Raw genomic sequence first — 22,129 nt, 5'->3', positions numbered from 1 at the left:
TGCGCTGCCGCCGCCGCTGCCGCCCTTCAGGGCCATCCCCTGCTGCCGGGGCCTCCGGGGAGCTTTCGCACGGGGCAAGCGCGGCTCTGGCACGCAGGCCAGGCCGCGGCAGGGTTTACCTGCGTGGCCTTAAGCTGCCGAAGTTGACTGCTTTTCGGGCGGGTGGGAGTGACTTGAAAACCAGCCTCAGTAGAATTGAACCCGCCCTTCTTTAGCCTTGTAAGGCTTAAAAGTTTGTGTTCCCAGTCTTAACTCCAGCAAATCGTTGCTGGTGTTCAGCCATAGATAGATAAGTGGCAACAGCCATTCCTCGTAGAAGAAATGTAGTTCCTGAAGATGGAGTTGAGCATCTAAGGAAGAACCTGTTTTTCAGACACCTTTCTGTCATATTTTACTTAAGCCTTCATGGAATGAACAAGCTCTTGTGTAAGAACTCGTCTCCTACCTGCAGTACTGGAGCTTTCTTTGTGCCCTATCCCATTAACTTAGGCAAACTGTAAACTGCACGCTTTTTTCTCCAAAGATTTGTTTGTGTTGGCTTGGGCTGTGGAAAAATGCACACGCTTCCAGTTGATCCTGGTATTTTAAAGAACCCTTTGGTATGGGAGCAGCTATTTTGTTGCCTCACTTTGTCAGATTATATAAAAAAAATGCAAGAAATACTTCTGCTTGTCTCTGGTCTTTTGCTGTTGAGTGAACAGATACAATATGTATATATTATAGTAGCACAAATTGGGTTTTGTGCTGTGACCTTGGAATTTTCGGGGAAGTCATGTAAATCCATGTGAGCCATGACATCTGTGTGGCCTACCTTGCAAGTTTTACTAGTGCAAATTTACCTAATACAGGCAAAATCGTAGGCTGGATTGGGGATTTTACTGCTTGATTCTTTCATCCTCTAGAGCTCTTTTTCATCACAGATTGGTTGAAATGTTGATTTCAACTGAATATCTGTCATCTGTGAAGTTGGGTGCCCAATTTGTAGAATTCATTTCAGTGTTTGTACACTCACTAGAATCTCTTCTAATGAGGTTGCTGAGATACATAGTAATTTGCTGTAGCCATATGAGGCTTAAGTTGCTATTGCTATTTGAAACTTTACTGTTGCATTACATGACAGGTTTAATTAGAAGTGTGTATAGGTGTGGTCTTTATACTTACAGCATATGCTACTTTTGTAGACGCATACAATCATTTCTGTCCCAAATGAAGTACACTTTTGTGTCGTCTTTTTTTTACTTAATATAATGCCATATGTTCTTTTTATGCCACTTACAATTCTGTAATGCTTTGTCTGGCCCAATTATTTGTCTCCTTTCTAAAGTAAATATTTGCAGTGTTTTTTGGTCTCCTTTCATAGGAAGGCTTCTGAGGCCTTAGATCTTGTGGCCTTTATTTGACCATATTCTATTTCTGCTCTCTCCTTTTTGAGGTATTGTGATCAGAACTGAATGTCATATTCCAGCTGAGAGTATGTTGGTGATACAGCTGTTACTGTGGAATGCTTCTGTGGCTTCTACTCTGTTCTGTAATTTCTGTCATTTTTTAATAATTATTTTTATGGTCAATGCAAGCTGAGTCATTTTCACTGAGGTGTCTTTTAGTCTAGAAGTTAAACCCGTATGGGATATACAAGTGATTCAAATAATGCACACTGACAAGACTTACCTTGATTTCACTTATTACTAACTGAATGTTAACCATTCACACCAAGTCATCTTGGAGTTCTCCTTGACACTTTCCAAGTATTGGCCAAACGACAAAAAGTGTGCTTACCTTGAAAAAAATGTATGTGTCTTCCCTAGACTTTTTAGAGATTAATTGGTCCTAGCATGGAACCAGGAGACAGTGTGTCCTTTTCAAGATGGTCAAAAAGTAGGTAACAATATGCTCTTTTTTTAAAGACAAAACAATCAAAACAAGCCTATAATACGTTTTCTTTATCCCGTGATACTTAGTTTCCAAAGTAGATTCCTGGGTTTTCACTAAACTTTTCATACCCTTGTGCCAGCCCTTTTAGCTACTGCTTTTGGTTGGCATTTTTTTGAAAATTACAGTGAATTATAGAGTTAAGTTTACTTTGAGATAAATTAACCTTTCATGTCCCAAATTCTGAGCCTTTTATAGATGGATACAGTGTCTGTAATGTCCCAGTTCTGTGGTCTGTAAGTTTATATCAGAGTGCAGATTTTTTTTAGCTGTTAGCTGCTTTTTTCTCTCACTCTTTTAAAACAACAAAGAATACGTGTTATTTGTGAAACTGCCAAGTGTATGCAATACATCTTTAAAAATAGTTCATTACTTTTTTTCATATATTTCATTATTACTTAGTGAAAATTACAAATTTATTGTCAAGATTTACATAATACTAGGATTTTTTTTTTTGGGGGGGGGGGTGTAGATAACTTACTTTCTCTTTGTGTTTCCTGATAACTGATTCCTGATACCTTTTTTTAATGGGGAAAGTATATGGCTATGTTTAAGTAACTGTATAAGATTCTTGCTTTTTGGCTGAAACAGTTTTGCATATTCAAAGAGAATCGTGAATTGTATTTTTGCCTTCCTGAACCTGAGCTGAAAGGTAGTTGGCCATGAGGATAGACCAGAGAAGAAAACTGAGAAGTAGATAGGTATGGAGTAGAAATGCTGATCCTGAGTTGTTGGAGTAGAGATTGTAATTGAACTGTCTGTGGTTAAGATATTGAGAGGTCAAGCAGAAATATCAAGAGAAGTGCCATGGGTAAAGATTTGTGGAACTGTAGAAAGTTGGGTTTGGACTGTGAGGGCAGCCTTCCAAAGGAGATGGTGAAGGAGGAGGTGTGAAGCATGGCAGCTCTTGCAAATTTTCAGCTTTCCTAATGAATAAAATATTAAATGTTAAAATTCTATTGTTGTAACTTAGAATTTCTTACCTAGGTAAATAAACAGTATTTAACTGCACTTCTGGAATACTAGAGATGCATAATTTCTTAAAACCTTGTGTAAAAACTACCCTTTGAATTATAATATTAAGTATTTAGAAATTGTGCAGACTAATTTTACTGTTTCTGCTTCATAGATTTTGAAGATGATGATGTGTATGGCCAATCAGTAGAAGATGATTATTGCATTTCTCCTTCAACAGGTTAGTTCAAATGATTATGTATAAGCATTGTCCATTGACTCCTACTGTGATATTTATTTCTAGAATAAAACAATATTTAAAAGCTAGTGAAACTTTTGAAAAGCGCCTAGCAGCTGTAATCCTGTTAAAGTCAGTTAGGTAGTGTTAGGCATTGTTATGCTTTTGGAAGTCACATTAGACAACTGGGCACATCTTCAGTCATACAAGTATACTATCTCGGATGGTCAGAATGTATTTGATAACGTAAAAATCTGGTTTATGGGAATGTGTTGATAGTCTTGAAACATTTGGTATCTTTTAAAATTGTTGGTAGGATCTAGCTGGGCTTAACAGTTGTGATTCTGCACCTGGTAGGTGATGTCTTTTACACAAGTTTAAGTAAATGTGGGGTAAGGAGTCTTACTGTGGGATGCAGCACTGGTCATCGCTGGCTTCTGTTGTCATACAAGGTCATGTGGAGGTAATAGGCCTTCGGGCATTTGTAATGCTGTGGAGTAGGTATAAAAAATAGTAGGTATAAAAATAGTGATTGCTGTGTGCTCAGGTAAGACATAATTGGAGTGGCTCAGCCCAGCTGAATTCAGCCCATTAGGTTGTGTTCTCCAGTCAAATCTCTGGCAAGATTACCAGTTTAGGGTTTCCCCAGATTTGGTGGCAGTGTTTCTAGAGCCGAGTAGGCCCTGAAAATAGTATGGCTGATGTTGATGTGAAGCTGTGCTACTGGAGGTAACTAGGCTGGATCTAAATATGCTGTGCCTGTGATGCAGTCTGTGACCTCTGGCCACAGGTGCTTGAGTTAATTAGGCCTTTAAAAATCTGTTCCTCTGTCATTCTGTTGATTTTAGATAAGCAAATCTAGGTGTGTATTTTTATTATTTGTAGTCACATTCCCTGATTTAAATTCAGATTGTCTTGCATTCAATTTCCACGTTTAATTGCTAGAATTTCTCAGACCTTTTCTAAGAATTAAGGTAGCCTTGTATTTTGTGATGAAAATGTGCAATGTGTTCACTTTTTAATCAAGTATAAACTGCTAAATTGCAAAACTAATCCTTGTTTGTGCACAGTAATTTTCCTAAGAATTCTTTTTACGTAAGCTTCATTTATAAAATAATCTGATCTAGATTGTATAGCAATCTTTTAATAGTTGCTTCAGTTATGGTGATTGAATATGAAATGGTGTGCATTTGGGAAACAGTTGCTAAGGCTATACTACTTAACTTCTGAATATGCATATACTTTCAGTATATATTTCAGAGCTGGGGAGAATATTACATAACATAAGGAAATTTGTTTACATTATACTTTGTACATTTCTGAGAGTATATAATGACTGGGGCTCATGTTCAGCAAGAAGTTTTATCTGTATATGCCTTAATGTGTTGTTAAATCAGAGTGGAATTATGCACTTGCTTAAAATTTTGTGTGACTATACATTTTAACTCAGGGACTGTATTTCTAATGAAATTCCTAGAAGAGAAGAATGTGTTCAACTCCATCACATTGTTACCAGTAGTTTGACAGTGCCATACTGTAAAAGCAACATTATTTTCATGCTAATTTTTTTTCACTTGTAACTGTGGTAAAAAAAATAATTGTGGAGTAAGATTCTGAAGACATTAGTCCATAGATGGTAATTCGGTGTAGAAAATACTATTTTTCAAACCTGGAGTATATTCTTTTGTTTGAATGCTGAACTTTGCAGAATTATTGCATTACATGAATACAAGGATATTGCCCAGCCTGTGGTTTCACTGTGATGATGACTAACATGAGCTGCTGTATGCTCTGTACAGTCTTCAGGTAGTAGTCATTATACAGTAGTGTCCCATCGCCCCCCAAAACCACTGTAACAGGTCAGTGTCCCAACTTTTTTTCCCCTTTGGATATGTTTTGTTTTTAAAGGAGGAAAAAAGATTCGACTTTTTTTTTTTTTTTAATACTTTGTTTTTTGCCTAATGCAGCAGCTCAATTTATCTACTCCAGACGAGACAAACCAGCAACATTTGCTGAGCCATTAGAAGAAGAATATGGCTATGAAGGTACAGATGATACTGCTGATTATTTTACATCAAATCATCAGTTGACTGAAGTTGATAGAGGTAATTATAGAAAATAAGTAATTCTCAGAACAATCTCTTATGAATTAAGGGCTTACTAAAATAGTCTTAAATTAACGTTACTTGACTGACACTACTCACAATTCTGTAATCTTGTAGAATAACACCCTTCATGAGCACAGCTTCATGGTGATTCTTCAAATTCATAACTACCTTATGTATACTACTTGTAACTTGGTTGCATACCTTGAAATATGTTCTTAGTTTCTTATTGGGAATAATGAGATTTGATACGAAATTCAGACATAAGAACAGCTGTACTGGCTCAGGCCAAGCATCCATGTAGCTCAGGGTCTTGACTCCGCAAATGAATGCTTAGGGAAGAGTATTAGAAAAACTATTTGTAGAATGATCTTTTGCTTGTATTGCATTTCAAATTACAGCAATTAGCAGTATTTGAGAGGTTTTCAGTCACACATCTCCTTGAAACAGTAGCCAATATCTTTAGATACCTGTATCCTCTACAGTCTTTTCTTACCCTGTTTTGAATTCATTAGACTTTGGCTTCCATTCAGTCCTGCAGCCATGAATTCCATGTTATAAGCCAAGTTCTGAGCTGTGTAGTTAGGGAAAAAATACTTGCTTTTGTTTTTTAAACTTGCTGCCTGATAGCTTAATTACATGCTTTGTGAAAAAGATTCACAAATCTTTTTCCTAACTATTAGTAGTTAACTTAGTTTTTAATGTTTTGGAAATAATCAGGGTTATTTTCAAAATGTTGGTAAGCTTAAAGTGTGAATGAATAGACAATAAAATGAATGAATGAATTTTGCTATTTAAAACAAGTTGCAGAAAGTTCAGAAACAATAGATAGAATAGAAAGCATCTAAAGTCCATGTCAAGTAAATTGGTAGAAGCTATGCTAATGCATAGACATATGGGTAAATTTGGTAAATTGGGGTGTAACGTACATGTTTTCACAGCAGGCAATAATGCTGTAGAGGGCAATTTGAAAGAATCAGCCAGTATGTGGGTACAGGTGACCTAGACAATATGGTACCCTGGCTTTTCCGAATGCTTTTGACAGACTCGATCAGTTAAGAATTGATATTGGAACAAGAAGGAAAGTAATATTCTGGACTAAAAAAAGATGGAAAAGAAACCTAGAAATAACTGTTTCTACTGTGAAAACAGCAGTGGTCCTACAAGACCTGTTGTGTTTGGTATAGTGTGCAGTGTTGGCCATTAATACAAAATTATTGATTGTAGTCAATCTGGCTGCAAAGAGTTTGGCAAGATTGTCCTTGCTGAGTGTTGGATAATAAAATGTCCAACCAGCACATTGTGTGCCAGTACTTGTTTTGCAGAGCCAATGTCTGGGGAACATTGACTTGATTACAGATCGAGGGTGCTGATTTAAGTAACCTTGAGGAAGTTGGAATTCTGTGGTGTTGAATTCCTTTAGCAAAGTTCTTCAAACATCACCATCTTTAGGAGGTGTTCAAATCAAGAATCTGTAGTCGTCTTCCTGTTGTTCAGTTCCTGTTTTCCAAAATCTGAACTGGCAGAAACTGTGATATTCAGGAAGATTTTCTTCTGTTCTCTTGTGTTGGTATATCTGATTTGCACACTACTTCCAGTGAGTGGCAGCCTGGTGAATTTTCAGTCTCTTGTTTAGTGGTAGGTCAAAACTTAAGAAACTTATCTTAGTCAAGGCTTATACTAGTTGCAGAAATATGCTCCAAAGAAAATTGATTGCCGAAAAATGTATTACAGTTTTAGGAAAGGTAAAGATTGCAGGTAGTTTCAAACCTGGCGTGTTGATCCAGAGTTTTCAATTGGTAAGGCCTGAGGCCCCTGAAAATGCTGTTTTACTTTGGGTGTTAATTATAGCATCTGTAAACACTTAAAATGTGCTGTTTAATGGGATTCCATGTTGACTTACTAAATTACTTTGGAAAATTTTAAAGGTGATTATTTGTATTTCTTCTCTGCAGTGAAGATAGTTAATTTTACAACATCAAAGTATTTCAATATTGAGCTTTATAAACTAATAAATAGTAGTCAGTGATATGTTCCTTATAGCAATATCTGAAATTAGTCAAATATTCTGCAGGGTTTGGGAGCAAAGTTTATCATGGCAATAAGTGAGATTGAAATTAATTTCTAAAGGTTTTATCTCTTACTATGATATTTTTCTCCTGTTTTTGTTAATGAGATGTGCGGTGCTAGTGGTTAGGCCGCTTAAGACAGTTTTTTGTGCGGCTTGTAACAGTAATATGTCTCTTTTAGCCCGTCTTAATTCATGCCTTGATCAAATGAGAGAAGTTTTGGCAGAGTCTGTACCAGAGCAAACAATGGTGCAAGCAGTACTGGATAGTAAATTTGATGTACAGAAGGCTTTGGATCTTGTGCTTTCACAAGGCAGTAAGCAAAATGTGAAGACCAAGAATGAGGACGCTGTGGTTGTAGGAAAGACGACGAAAGGTATATTTCTGTTTAATTGTTTGCATTCAAGATGATTCATTTCTATGTACGGTTTAATTTTGGCTTTACAAGCTGAGAAGATGCTTGTTATTGCATTAGTCATTTATTAGAAAATTAAAGAAGACCAATTTACTCTTCTATTTCTGTGTTCTAAAAACATTTAAAGGAAACAGTAGCTTTTCTTGAGCTAGAAGTCAAAATAAAACCTTAGCGTCCGCTTAAATTCAAACTGCAACCATCTGCAGTTCACAGTGAATTTCTGATTTATAATATATGACTTAACTGAATGAATACATGTCCTAAAAGTTGGACAACATCTTTAAGTTTTATGCACTTCCATTATTTGTTTGGTGAACTGACATCTCCCATCCCCAATACCTCCCTTTTTTTGGTAGCGCCCGTACAGTAACTTTTGTATTTTGATTTATGCTTAAATCTTCGTAATGTTTACTGGCATTCTTTGTGATTCTTAAAGTTTCTTAGGTATTTCAGTAGATACCTGTGATTTAATTGTAGAACATTGCATGTCTTTGGATAACACTTAGTAATTAAATGCCTTTTCATGTTTCTTCTTGATTTTTTTGTTGCTGCTGTCTACTTTAAAAAAAAATGGATATTTCGTTGTGACTGCACTTCCATCTGAAAATTATTGGCTATTGTAAGGTAAGGAGCCTTACTTTGTTGCCCAGAAATGCGTATTGATACAGACAGTTTCTCTTGTGCAGTAGAAAATGTTGCTGACAACACCAATAAACCTGGGTTTGGAAACTTGACAGTTAAAAGTGGTTCAGCTTGTTACTCTTTAATTACAAATGACAAAATGCTCCTTAATGCTGAAAAATCCAATATACCTACATCAGAAAGGAAAGGATTGAAATCCTCTTCACTTGTTCTGTCATCTTCTTTCAGTGATGATTTGTGTAAAGGATCGTTTTGTGAACCTGTGAATAAACAGGCAGAGAATCAACTACCAGAAAGTGCTAATGCAGTAAGTTCGATTCCTGGCAGTGAAGATGTTTACTTTAGCATAGGAAGTAACCCATCTGGAAATTCTTCCTTTAAGAAGTTGAAATGCAAGGAAACACAGGACTTGAAATCCTTGCTGATGCAGACTGTGGTTTGTGATTCTCTGAGTTCTGAAGACAGCATTCCTTTTGTTTCCTCAAATATTTCTGATTGTAATAGTAATACAGATTTTTACAGTCCTCCGTGTTTAACAAGTGCTTTAGGAAAACTGGCTCTTGATAATGAAGTCAGTCATACTGTAAATAGAAAGAACGAACTTCTTGAAGATTTTTCTTCACTTGTGCAAAGTAGAAAACAACAAAGCCCCTCTTCAGACATGGCTGCTTTGCCAGTGTTAAGGTCTGGAAGTACATCATTGGCTGACTTACTTCAGGAGCACCAGGAAAGCAGTGCTAGCCACTGTTATTCTTTGGCTGATCTTTATAGCCAGTCAACAGCAAGTCTCACTGATAAGAAATTGGGAACCTCACCATTATCACGACTAGTAAGTCAACCCCAAACTTCAGGTGGGATGCCAGAGCTAACAGGATCTTTGTCTTCTCTAGCCCTCTCTAAAGTTTCTCCACTAAAGGAAGTTGAGAATTTATCACTCTCGGATTTAATAGCAGAGACTATTGAAGTAGATAAAACTCAACAAAGGACAGACGTCCCCATGCTGAATGTAGCTGAATCGAGGCCCTCTAAAAGAACCAGCATTGATTTAAGTGCCCTTGTGAAAAATGCAGGTGTATCTGCAGAAGAAAATGTGGTAGGACAGTCAAATATTTTAAGCCCCGAAACTAAACTTTTAAAAGAAAAACAAGGAAAATGTTCTGGTTTTGCCAAAACAAATAAAAAACCCAAAAGAGGGCTTACTCCTAAGAGGCAGGATTTGTCCCTTTCATGGATGAAGGCACTGCGTGCAAGACCTTCAGCTTTTGCTTTAACCTTGTGTCTCCGTTATCCTCCAAAAGGTTATAAGCGGCACACAATTGGCATGCATAAAGCTTTCCTATACAGCAGACAAGTACAAGATGTAAAACCCAAGGAAACTGGTCCTATAATAGCCATAACACCATTTGACTTCAAATCAGCATCTCCTGATGATATTGTCAAAGCTAACCAAAAAAGAGCTTTTACCAGAGAGTAGTGAAAAAAAAAAAATAAAAAAAATCAGTGTTTGTATCTTGGTATATTAAAAACCCTCTAATTATATAGGACCTATTTATAATCCAGAATTGAATTTTTTTTATTTTTTTAATTGACATATTACAGTTCTCACTGTTTGGTAACAAATTTGTATGTGAACTTTTAACCTGTTGCACTGAATATCTTTATTTTTGCCTAATTTTCACTGACAATTTAACATTTTTAACTTTTGCAAAGTCTTGAACTTTAGATACTGCATGTATAAAATTCTATAAACACCATTAGACTTCTTGAAACACCTCTTTAGGTGTTGAAGATACAGTTCATTGGGAAGAACACTGAATTATTATTTTGTAAAGTAATTTAGTTTTGCTATGTGGTGTATAGTTTGGGGAGTGGAAACCTCAGTTTATATTACGACTGTTTTATTAAATGTTCTTAAAGTTAGGTTTTCTGATAAGGTATGTTATTAAACTGCCAGTCTTGTAATTGGTATTTTCCAGTCAATGTCACTATTCTCTTCTATCTTTATACTGATTACAATATTACAACAGAAATACCTTTAGTTTTTAAAAGCCTCGCTAACCTCAGGTTTTGACAGTTTTAGTTGTGATAGGACATACATAGTTCTTGATGGGACCAAATTTGTAGGGGAGCAAGCAATTAAAATTGTGTGTCTCCCCCCCCCCCCCGTTTATTCTCTAATCAGCTGTCAAAATGTGATATTCAGAATTTTAAAATAGCTATTTTGTAGGTATATACATGTTGGATGTATTTCATGAGAAGTTTCACTAGGATTCTATGGTTTATTCTCAAGTCTTTCAGAAAAGTATTGGAATAACAGTTCTTTCAACTTTAGCATGAGAGTCTTTGCTCAATGGAAAAAAAAATCAGGCAAAGCATAAGTGCTGTTTGTGTCTGCCTCTTGTCTGTTTTGAAGAAAGCTTCCTTTAGTAATGGAAATATATTATCTTCTACTGTTTGCACCCATTGCTGTTACTTTGAATCTTTATATGGAAGATCAGAATCAGGACATTCTGGAGTTATTTTTTTTTAGCTGATAATTACCAGATTCTGGTGCCCCGTTAGTCAAATTAGTAACTGCATGTATGTTTCAACTTTCCTTTTAGTACACATTACTACTTTTATTTCCAGTGTCAATGTCAGTATTTTAGATCCTGAACAGCAATAAGTGCAATAAAGGTACTGCTGCAACTAGAAAAATACGTTTGTTCATATACTGCCATACGCTTATTCATGCTAAACTTGGCAGCTAGTATGGAACAGTAGATATAATTTTCATCTAGTTTTAATCTAATTTTTGTTGAGCATGTTGCATCAAAAAGAAGACAAAAACTTTAAGTTTATTCCTGACTTCAGGTTGCACTACAATTTTGTTACTAAATAAAAATAAAACATGTTCCAGTGCTCTCAGGTACAAATTTCATGTTCTGTATATTTTTGCTTGTTTGTCTAGTTGATGCTATTGTCATTTAGGACTGAGCAGTGTGACCTCTGACCTCTTAAATGAAATTAATGTTTCTTACCCTTACTAATAAAAGTTTTATATAATGACAATGCTGCGGTGTTTATGTTCTAGTCGACATGTTAATCTAGCCACCTGTATCCTTACCTATTTTGAGTGCCTTAAAGCATTGAAGTGTAAATAATACAATACAGTGTGCATACTATGATCTGATAAGTTTGTGAGCAGGAGCATAATTGATTTATTTCCTCAGAAGACTGCCTATAGAAGTCTGGCTGATACTGATTGTATACTGGTTGTTTTATTAATTAGTCTTAATAGCAAATTCTGCTTTTTGAACACTTAGAAATGCTTTTCAGTGATCAGTTTCTCTGTAGCAAGTCCAAATATTAACTTCCCACTGCTTGAAAGTCCAAGTCTGTTTTTCCCACTGAGGCAAAATGTCCTATTCGGAGTGTTTATAATTAAAGTTCAGTTTTTCCGAAATTGTATGTATCTTCTAGTACAGAAATTCTAATTTTTAAAAGTAAAATATTGTACAGAGATTGGCATCGTCATGCCTGGTATATTGCTAGGTGGTTTTGCTTTCTTACATTCCAAATACTCTTGAGGCACTAATTAATGTAGGTAGAGATTTCCAATACATGCAGTTTTTTTAAATTTTCATTGAATAGCTTTGTTTTTCCCTTGTTCTTGTTGAACTTCTCTTTGGTTTTGGTCTGTTTTCTTATTCCCCCGGCTGCTTTTCTTTGCATAAAAATTCCTAGCATTTTCAATAATTTTAGAGCCTGAACTGGACATACACCTAAATATATGTCCTGTGGATTCCATTGGAAAGTATGTACAAGTAGTAGGTGGCAATGTGTAGTACCTGGAGCTCAGTTTTGCCATAGGTTTCATGCAGATTAAACTTCGAACAAGTGACTGAAGCCAAAGGGCATCAGCGTTATATGTTTATCGCAGATCTTACTGTGGGATTGATACCTTAGTAAACAACTTTGGATCTTGTTAGGTAGCTAGATTTTCATATGTAAATACTTTTTCATTTGCATTTGTCTCAGTGGTGTTAGTGATCTTGAAGAAGCAATACATGCTGTTCAGTTTATAAGGAGTAGGGGGGGGATTTTTCTTCAGTTTGCAATCCTGAATCCTGAAGTGAGTGTTGAACTAGTACAAACCTGCAGGCTGAACACTGCCGAGGTGCTTAAGTGATGGATAAACCTGAATTCCAATTAATTTTCAGCAGAGATTTTTTATTTCCATGCTTGGAAAATTTTACAGTTTTGTTTTTATAAACAAAAGGTAATGTGTTACTCTATTTGCTTTTTAAACGAAACAGGTATTTTAATAATTTCCTGAATTTCCTTACTGAGAACCAGGTTTGCGTCATTAGTGACAGGTTTAATTGTCTTAGAATACTGCATGATGATATGGTATATGGCATTTTTGTATAAGCAGTCTGTGTTTGGCCTTTGCACTGAAGTGTTTCTGCCTAATGAATGTTCGAATTCTCGTTAACTAAATCTGTCTATTTTATGCTTAACACTGAGCTTATTTCATTGATGTATATATAAAAATTCCCTCCCCCTCATTTTGCAGCTAGTGTGTATCTGTCTAATACGGGTGAATTGTGTTATTTGTTTTGGAATTCACATATTAAAATTGCAAAGTACTTGTGTTTGTGTTTGCATATGGAGATAAAAAAGATAATATTAAACTATGTAGACATACTACTTCTGGTATTCAGACCGTATACTTCTAAGGTATTTTGTACATGAAATTTATTTTGTACATAATTAAGTGGCTGCTGAATATTTTTAATATAAAATTGCCTTGTGGACATTGCTTGGACCACCATTGTGGACATTGTACCTAAATAAAATGCATATTCTTAAAGGATTGACTTAATTACAATTTCTTGTTAACTCTTAGAAATAGTGTTGTGATTGAATGTTCTATAATGATTGTATCTATTGTGGAAACAGGCTCCGGTTCTTGTCTGGGTTTGCATGGGCATACTTCTTTCCATGGAAGATTCCTTTGGAGAAAGTAAGGCAAAACCTGGCATCTACTAGTGTGTCTTCAGATACCATATTGAGGCTCCAGTTTGCTTTTCGTTAGAAATGGGTTTATAAAGCTTCTTTTTAGATCATTTTGATAGACTTCTTAAACCTTATTTGGATTTTAAAAAGGAAAGGATATCAGTGAAATAAGAAAAAAGCAACTGTCTAAAGTTAGTTCTCAAGCTCTTTGTTACAGTAGAAATTAGAGCTACTACAGTTGATTTCTTAAAATCAACATTCTTAAAATGTCTCTAAATACCTGTTGCATTTTTCTCTTTTAGATTTCCTTTTTCTAGCTGATTTCTATCTGAACTTGTTTTGGGAAACCAGGGCAAATTTAAAGTCAAAATATGAGAAGGGTATGAAAATAACAACCCCCATTGGGATAGCAAAACTGATAGATGCCGTGTACCCTTTGGGATGTGATTTAACTAATTATATTTAGCTGTTTTTTAATTACAACAGAAAACACTTTTGCTTTGAGAAAAGTATAGAATGTTAGAAGCATAAGCTTCAGATTAAAAAAAAAAACATGGGATTAAAACTTCACATACCTGGTTTTAACTTTTTATTCAGAAATACCTATATGAGTAATTTCTCGTTGAATTCTTCAGACAGTTCTCAGGACCTTAAGCTTCAGAGGCAGCAAGCTACTTGAATTTCTGGAATTGTTGCACGATAATACTTCAAAATCTTATTTCTAAGAGACTAAGTGGTGCAGTGAGGTAGTCTTTGCAATTTTGTGTTTTGCCCTATTTCCTCTAATCATGTCATTCAAATACATTTTTCAGTAATCAACAATTTCTGAAAATCTACACTTATGCAAAAAGTTGAAGAGTTTTGCAGCATATTTCTACTGCAAGAATGAATAGCTATACAAAATATTTGTATGAAGATAGGATATAGGTTGTCTTTTGAAATGTATATAGTTTATTACTGTACCCTTATACAAGGGCAGTAGTTTAGGGTTATACAAACAATCATTCACATCTCTTTCAAATCTAAAGTGCTCACCTTTTCAAAGTTGTTAAAGCATTTTTGATTAAATGTTGATTATGATTTGTGGTTGGGAGAAGAAAAAAAAAAAGCAAAAGTTTCATCACACTGTAATTCATGCAATAAAAATAAACTTCCTAAAGTGCTGAAAGGGGATGCTTTCCTGCTTTTTGTTTCTTTGGCGATTGAGTTGAATTTTTATGGATAACTTACAGCCTTTTTTGGTTTGTGTGAAGTGTAGACAGCTGATAAACTCTTAAGTAGATTTTATGTTCAATTCACTATGTCCAGACTGCTATTTAGATGATGAGGAAATGTCATTAGTTTAAGTTATCTATACTTCTGTGTATGCTAATGGTTTTGACCTTACAGGATTTTCTGTGGGGAAGTAAGAGAAAATTCTTTTGTGAAACTGGTGTGTTTAGTCTGCACTAGAAAACAATGTGATGAAACAAAAGTCAAAGCCAGTGCTCATTTATTTATTTATTTCTTGAAGCAAGGTCTTTTGGTCTTCCCAAATTGCTGTCTTAATGCAATTCAGTCGGAATGTGTCTCTGTTTTAATATTGCTGTTCTATACAGCCAGTTGCTCCTTTATGCAGACTGTTTGTTGAAGTATACATTTTTACCAAAAGTCAAAGCTAATTGCAGTTTGTAATTTTAGGTGATTGTTGAGATGAACGATTCTTATGAAATGGTTCACGCGTTTCTGGTGTCTGTGTCATCATGGAAGTGTTCTTTATCTGGTTTGTGTACATGTTACATTGCATACTTAAAAATGGCCCATTAAAAACAATTGTCAGTGACTTCTGGGATATGTCAGTGGTTTGTTGGTCAAAGAATTGATTTGGATGCTTAGTGTTGGTAGGATTCCTTTAGAAAATAATCCATTGCCCTTCTCTACCACTTTCTGGTAATAAAATGACTGGAAGATGGCTAGAACCCATAAAATGGTTGTAGACTGCAGAGGTTAAAATGATACATTTTGAAAGAACTCATGAACAATTTGTTAAGAATTACAGACTTAGGAAGACATAGTGAAAATTGTCTTACTCTTTTTATAATGAGAGTATGGAGATTTTAGAGAAGAGTTTCTTGTGAAATATTTACTCATGTCAATGTATGGAGGTAATAGCTGATGAAGATGGACATTATTTTAATATTTCAATTGGCTATTTTGAGTCTTCTTGTCCATAAAATCAAAGAAGGAAACGTTAATATAAACCTCTTTAACTGGTGACATATGTTCGTGGCATATGTAGCGTTTCTCAGGGTCCTTCGCTTGATCTCAGCAGTGGGTATTAGTGATGTTCAGAGATTGCAATTTGAAATACGCTATTGCAATTTGAAATACGCTATTGCAATAACTTTGCTTTCACTATAGTCAAGAGAAGCAAGACTTTTTGTTTGGTGAAATTTAGCTAATTTGTATGGGTTCTCTGAGAAACAATTCTTAAAGTTCAAATTTCTAAAAAATGTTTATGTAAAAATGGTACCCTCTCAGTCAAAAGGATCTGCATTCTCTGCATATTCATTTCATTTCTGCTTGCTTTTCCTGGCTAAACTACATTTCCATTTCTTTTTGCCCGTGTTAGTATTGCAGAGCAAATACAGATACTGGTGAGTGAGCTAGATTCTGTTCCATTTCAGGCACCATTAACGGAATCGTTAACCACTTTATGACACTAAGATTTTTGGTTTTAGTGATGTACGAGCAAGAAGGAGGTCAGATGTCTGTAAATGTGCAGTCCTTGCAGGAAATTAAAACTACTATGAACTGAGCATATTTAGTTTGATTGTTCTTGGGGTAGCAAGGAATCTAGTCTTTTTTCAATAAAGTCATTCTCGTAGTTGAGCTATCTTTGTGGGGCCACTGGCTATTTTGCGTTATGGTAATTTCTCAGGAACAGCACCAAGAACAGGGCCTTTATAGGGCTATACATATAAAAATATTCAATAAGAAACAAACTTCACAGTAAAGAGTCAAAATTGAAAGTAAGCAACAGGAAGTTGAAAAGCCTTACTCATGATATGCCAGATAATCTAGGAATAGAGCACAGGTCTCAAGCTCAAGTCTAGTTTTCTAAATATTGGACTATACTGCTTTGCTTGCAGCTCTTAATAGAGAACCAGACATTTCTTCACTGGCATTTATTTTTGATTTATGATTTTTATTAATACTGCATGTATTCAGGTTTTTGACCTGGCTATTAAGACAGTGTGGGCGGTTTCAAGAATACAAGCCACAAGTAAAATTAGTAGGTGCTTAGCTTGCATTTTGTTAATGTTGTTTATCTTTCAATTTTCTAGAATTCTTTTTTTGCCTCTCCTGTATAAATATCTTCCTTCATTTTTGCTTTACACCAGTAACAAATAAACAAAAATCCCACAAACATTACCAGAATGTGACTTAATGTAATTAGCTTTTTCTTTTCGCTCAGTTGAATGCAGCAAGGTTTGTTTTTGGTTCAGAATGATGAGCGTTTCTCAGTCCATGGACAAATACTTTTTTGTCTTCTGTCTTTTTATGCTACAGATGGACACTGTGATAGCAGTTGCTGCCTAGTGCAAAGTGTCAGAATGCAGATTATTGTGCTTTAACATAACTTCTATCACTTCTGCTTTGTGGCTAATGGACAAGTGAAGTTGGGAGTCTTAAATGAAAAAACAAACAAACTGATGTTTTTGGATTTTATTTATAGGGAGAATTCCAAAGAAATTCTGGAGGAGCAAACATTCTGAAGTTTAATGGTGATGTACAATATATTTTCATTAACTTAGAGTCCCTCAGGTTTTACTTCCATTTATCATACTAGGCTCTAATGCTTTGATTTTGCACATTTGAAAATCCATTATTTTTACCCGGGTAGCTCAGAAGAAATTTTTGTCCCCAACTTCAATTGCCTGTGCTAACTTTTCGGTAACATGATAGTTCTCACATGCCTGCTGTAGTGATGAGAGCTCATTATACTTAATGATACTCAGATATTGTATGTATTCAGTCTGTGACAAAGAGAATGTGTTCTTTACTGAGTGGAAATGTTTGAAATCTGACATGATTGATGATATAGTTGTATGTTAAATCATGGAAAGTAATGAGAATTTAAGACTTCCTTGTTTTGTGTAAGAAAAATACATACACAGACTTCAAGAAGTTACTGAATCTTGACACTGAGGTACTGTGTGGGTTTTAGAAAGGAAGTGGCTTATTTCAGGGAAAAATGTGTCACCAGCAATGAAAAGCTTTTTAAAATCCTTTGAGATACCTTTTTGAGATCCTCCTCGTACATACTGTACACCTACACTGGAAAAAGTGACACTCCAGGCTTTTTCTGAGTTTTCTTTTATGGTCCTTCAACACTAGTTTGGTTTACTTTTTTTCGGACAAAGCGTAAACCAATACAAAGTCAATCATTTTCATAGTTGAGTACATCGTATATGAAAGTTGGGTATCTTGCTTGGAAGCTAAGAGAGCTTAGATAAAACTGAAAATGATTGTGTTTAGAACTTTGGGATTCCAGAAGAACCAGAGATCCTGAGGAAACAGTAGCTCCGCTTGTTCTTACACTGGCCTTCTATTTCAGTCCCTTCGGGTCATGGTAAAGATCAGCCATCAGTTGGTTTTCTCTGTGTCTTTAGAAGGTAAAGTGAAGAATTTACTAAGTTCTCAGATGTGATTGTTGGAGTGCCAGGAAAGTATGGTTGGAGTCATTTTTTTTTTTTAAATCCTATTAAGTTGATGAATGATTCTTGCTGTAGTGCTGTTGTATATCAATTTAAACATTGTAAGTCCTACCTGAAGTTTGCACTTGACTACTCAAAGCAAGGCTGTTGACAAGGCTGAGACAGAAGTATTTCGCAGGTGTAAACCAATGCAATTCAGCTCTAGAAACTAGTAAGACTTCTAAACATTAGAAGTAGAGGCCTATCAAATCCAAAATTGTGGGAGCAAAAGGAACAGTTTAAAATATATCAGTTACTGATGAAAAGGAGCTTGAATGCTAATAGGAAACACATGTAAAAATTCAGAAATGAAGTTAAAAGGTGAAAGCCAGGAAGGTGTAAAAATGCAAGCTTAAAACACAAAATTGCTTTACAATGTCTGTTTATGCTAGGTGTCTTTCACTACAAATACTATTGTTCCTTCCCTGTAAAATTTGTGTTATCAGTACCTACTTTATCTCTGTACTGTCTTCTGGATGTGTTTCTGCAGTAACATACTTTTTTTTTTTAATTCTGTGTGATTCAGTATTGTTATAAAACGTACTAGTTGCATACTCCAGTGTATTATGCCACATATATGCCAACAGAAAGGCCAACCACCCACTACTTGTATGCCTCTATTTGCACCCAAACTGATTTGTTCTTGGGTGACAAAATATTATCTGTTTTTCATCATCTCAGCTTCTGTGTTCTTTCATAAAACTAGCATTTCAGTCTTCAGAGTGGACAGTTACAACTGCTTAAAGTCCCAGGTTCCTCCCTTCTGTTAGACTTGCGACATTTGAAATGGCCATTACACTTAAAACTCATGAGTTTACTGTCAGAATCCCTGGTAGAAATTCATGCTTAAAATGCCAAAAGCTTGGAAAACTAGGTAACTTTTATATGGAAAATACCTGTGTCTACAGAAGCTGTGATGCCCGATTGGCAGAGACATGGAAGAGCTTTGACTGGTTGTTGCTTCAATTCTTCCTCCATATTTTTACTGCATGTAAAAGCTCAGCCTAAATGGAAATTTTATATCTAATTAATTCCAAAATATGAATTAAGTTGTTTTGGGTACTCCTTGTTTGAGTCCTTGTTACCACTTGTGGTTTTAGAATCACATTTTCCTATTTTTAATGTTTTCCTCTTCCCTATTGCTGACCCACATAAACAGGAAAATGACTAACTTTGCTTGTCAACTAGGCAAGATGGTGAAACTGCGTATACACCAAGTGCTATGCTTAAGTTGGAAAAAGGAGGAAAAGTGCCACTTAAAGATTTTAAGTTAACATTTTTCAAGGCAAAAATGTGATTTGAATTGTATGCTTTAACGCTATTTTTCTGATATATACGTGAACAAACCATTGTAAGGTTGTGGATGCTATCTGTGTGCTTGCAGGTACTACTGTAAATGTGAAGTGTCTAACTACTCTTTCACTGCATCAAGGAAGAGCAATGAACGTGAGTCCCTGCAAGTTTCTCTCTGAAGTCATGATAGAGTGAAATGCACTGCTTCAGACCAGCAAATGAACTTTTCCTGGCATTCATCTGTATCTGATAAATCTTGCAAAGCCTATTTAAAACTATAGGTTACATTTTACTATATTCAATTTTTCTTCTAAACTCAGATACAGAGCTTTTTATAAATCAATTTGTGTCTCTGATTTTGGCAATGAAGAGTAGGGCCTCCAATGCTATGTTTCACATCACATCAATACATAGGTTGTTCCAAATACAGGTCTCCCTTATTCAGATTATGGTGATGTTCAGTCTCCATTTTTTCTAGACTTAATTAAGCAAGTTCATCTTTGATAACTCTGGAATTCTGCAATGTTTGGCTGGCGCCAGAGGAGTTCATAGGAAAATGTGGAATAGTTAAAGAAATTTTCAGAGTAATAATATACCTAAATAATGCAAGTGTAGATAAGTAATGCAGATAATGTAAAACACTGCAATTAAAAAGGGAGAACTTAACTATGTAAGTGAATACATTTCTGATGCTGAAGGATGGCGCAATTTTTATAAACTTTTCCTAAATTTTAATGCTTTTTAATGTATTTTGTGCTTCTCAAATGTGGATGTCAGGTAGCTTACTTTTACCTTGCTTGCTTCAGCTTGACCAGTATCTCCACTTCTTGCAACGGTTTCTCTGATAAATACAATTAGATCTTAATATTAGGATTGTATATCAGTTAACTACTGAAAGCCCTACTGTCAGCTTAATCATCTAATTAATGTTAGAGTCACTAAATCCCTAATAATGACCATTGTTGCTGGTAGCATCCATAATGGGTTTCTTATGGAATGATGTCTTTCTGTGTATAATCTGTTATAGCTAAGTGTTTGTACAAACAATGTGGTGTACAGTGATGGTCCAGGAAAATTGCCTTTGTGGCTTTTTGGATAGCTTAAGATTTGTCTCTAAAATTGTTGTAATAGATGTGTGAACTTGTTTGCCTTTTTTTTCTGCTAATACGTTGTTTTTAATACTGCAGAAGTTCTGGACTGCAGGTAAATTCAGTACGTTTGATCAGCCTACTGCACTGATGCAGCTTGAGTTTGTTTTGCAAGTTAGATTCAGAGTCTTTAGCAGTTTCACACCTAGGTTTCAAAGATTCTGTGTTTGTAAATGTGTTGCCACTAAGACATTTAAATAACAAAGAATGCTAAAGCTAAAGCTTTTCTTTCTCCATATTTGTATTTTTTAATAGCCATTGCTTCCTCTGCATTTTTGCCCTTCTTCAAATGTACCCAATATATGAACAGGGCAAGATAGCAGTGTGGCAAATTAATTCTGTTTATTTAGGAAATGAACAGGGTACTTTCAATTAGAATTAAAGGAAGCAGCAAAACTAGATGTTGAAGCCTGTTGGTATTACAGAGAAGACAAACAGAAAATTTGACAAAAATGAAGTAGAAGAAAATTATGTGGCAATAAAGTATGCCTTAGTAGCTTCCAACTGCTTTATCTAACAGCTTGCATCTCAAGCTGTGCTTTAAGAATGTGGTCATCCTCTCCTAGGGGGATGTATGTGGTTATTATCTGTCTTCTCTTAGACAGCTGCTGTTGAGTAGGTTTGTGTGTGATGTATTGAACTTTCATCTGTGTAGCACTGAGGACAAAACTGAGATTGTACTCTTTTTTCCAAATGGCAGGAGTTGCTCAAGTTTAGGAGGTACATGCAGAAAAAAGTCCTTTACAGCACAGGAATATCTGGAAAGTGTACCAGCAAGAGCTGCTAGTGGTGATGTAGCTAGCTATATCAGAAAAGCTGAGCTTTGAATCCCAGTAGTAAGATAAAATAAAATGCTGGTTTTCTAGAATAATTATGACCAGTGAAGGTCTCTTCCAGTAGAGAGCAGTCACATATGGAATAACACATCTTCATATACCCCATTGTTCTGGACATAGTACCATAGAATCATAGAATCATTAAGGTTGGAAGAGACCTCCAAGATCATCGAGTCCAACCATCAACCCAACACCACCATGCCCACTAAACCATGTCCCTAAGCGCCTCATCTACACGTCTTTCAAATACTTCCAGGGATGCGAAGTGCAGGACCCGGCACTTGGCCTTGTTGAATCTCATCGGGTTGGCCTGTGTTCATCGATCCAGCCTTTCCAGGTCCCTCTGCAAAAACTGGTAGATAAGAACGTGACTAGACTTTAAGCCTCATTTCCCTTTGTTTTTCTTCTGATGTTCCACCATGAGTGGAAAACAGCATTAAGGAGAGGAGTAAGACTCTGGATGATGATAGGAAGACGTTCTGATTTTAAGTGGTATTTAATACAAGAAGTAGGGAGAGCACACTGCTAAATAATAGCACATTGTAAAACGTAATCTTTAGTATTGAATTCGTAGGTTGCGAGTATATTGTAGAAACATTTTGTTTGATGGTGCACCTACAGCCTTTGCTTTCATGATGTAAGAACACATTGAAAACAAAATTCAGCTAGAAGGAGGAAATCTTAAGTGTTTTCTCCTGGTGTTACCTTTTTAAAATTGATGTTGAGTGTCTACAGAATACTTCAACTGTCCCATCTACAT

At 35.6% G+C, this 22,129-nt stretch overlaps 2 protein-coding genes across 2 annotated transcripts in view; both read left to right on the top strand.

The window, feature by feature from the left end:
* Window positions 1-22,129, top strand: part of HBS1L (HBS1-like translational GTPase) — a 64,019-nt gene that overhangs the window by 1,973 nt on the left and 39,917 nt on the right. The window contains exons 3-5 of the mRNA XM_009319137.1: window positions 3,059-3,124; window positions 5,089-5,226; window positions 7,477-7,671. Of these exons, the coding sequence (XP_009317412.1) occupies window positions 3,059-3,124; window positions 5,089-5,226; window positions 7,477-7,671 (399 nt within the window). The remainder of the gene's footprint in view (window positions 1-3,058; window positions 3,125-5,088; window positions 5,227-7,476; window positions 7,672-22,129) is intronic.
* On the top strand, window positions 7,603-11,403 carry LOC103912701. Its single transcript, XM_009319078.1, has 2 exons — window positions 7,603-7,671; window positions 8,581-11,403. Exon 2 carries the CDS (start codon window positions 8,777-8,779, stop codon window positions 9,824-9,826), a length of 1,050 nt encoding a protein of 349 aa, XP_009317353.1. The 5' UTR covers window positions 7,603-7,671; window positions 8,581-8,776; the 3' UTR covers window positions 9,827-11,403.

This window comes from Pygoscelis adeliae, unplaced genomic scaffold (genome assembly GCF_000699105.1).
Source record: "Pygoscelis adeliae isolate BGI_AS28 unplaced genomic scaffold, ASM69910v1 Scaffold172, whole genome shotgun sequence".
NCBI lineage: Eukaryota > Metazoa > Chordata > Aves > Sphenisciformes > Spheniscidae > Pygoscelis > Pygoscelis adeliae.
This window is presented reverse-complemented; position numbering and strand designations above follow the sequence as displayed.

What these genes read in the sequence shown, in the direction of transcription:
- LOC103912701 (XM_009319078.1), top strand. Translation starts at nt 8,777, where the DNA reads ATGCAGACTGTGGTTTGTGATTCTCTGAGTTCTGAAGACAGCATTCCT.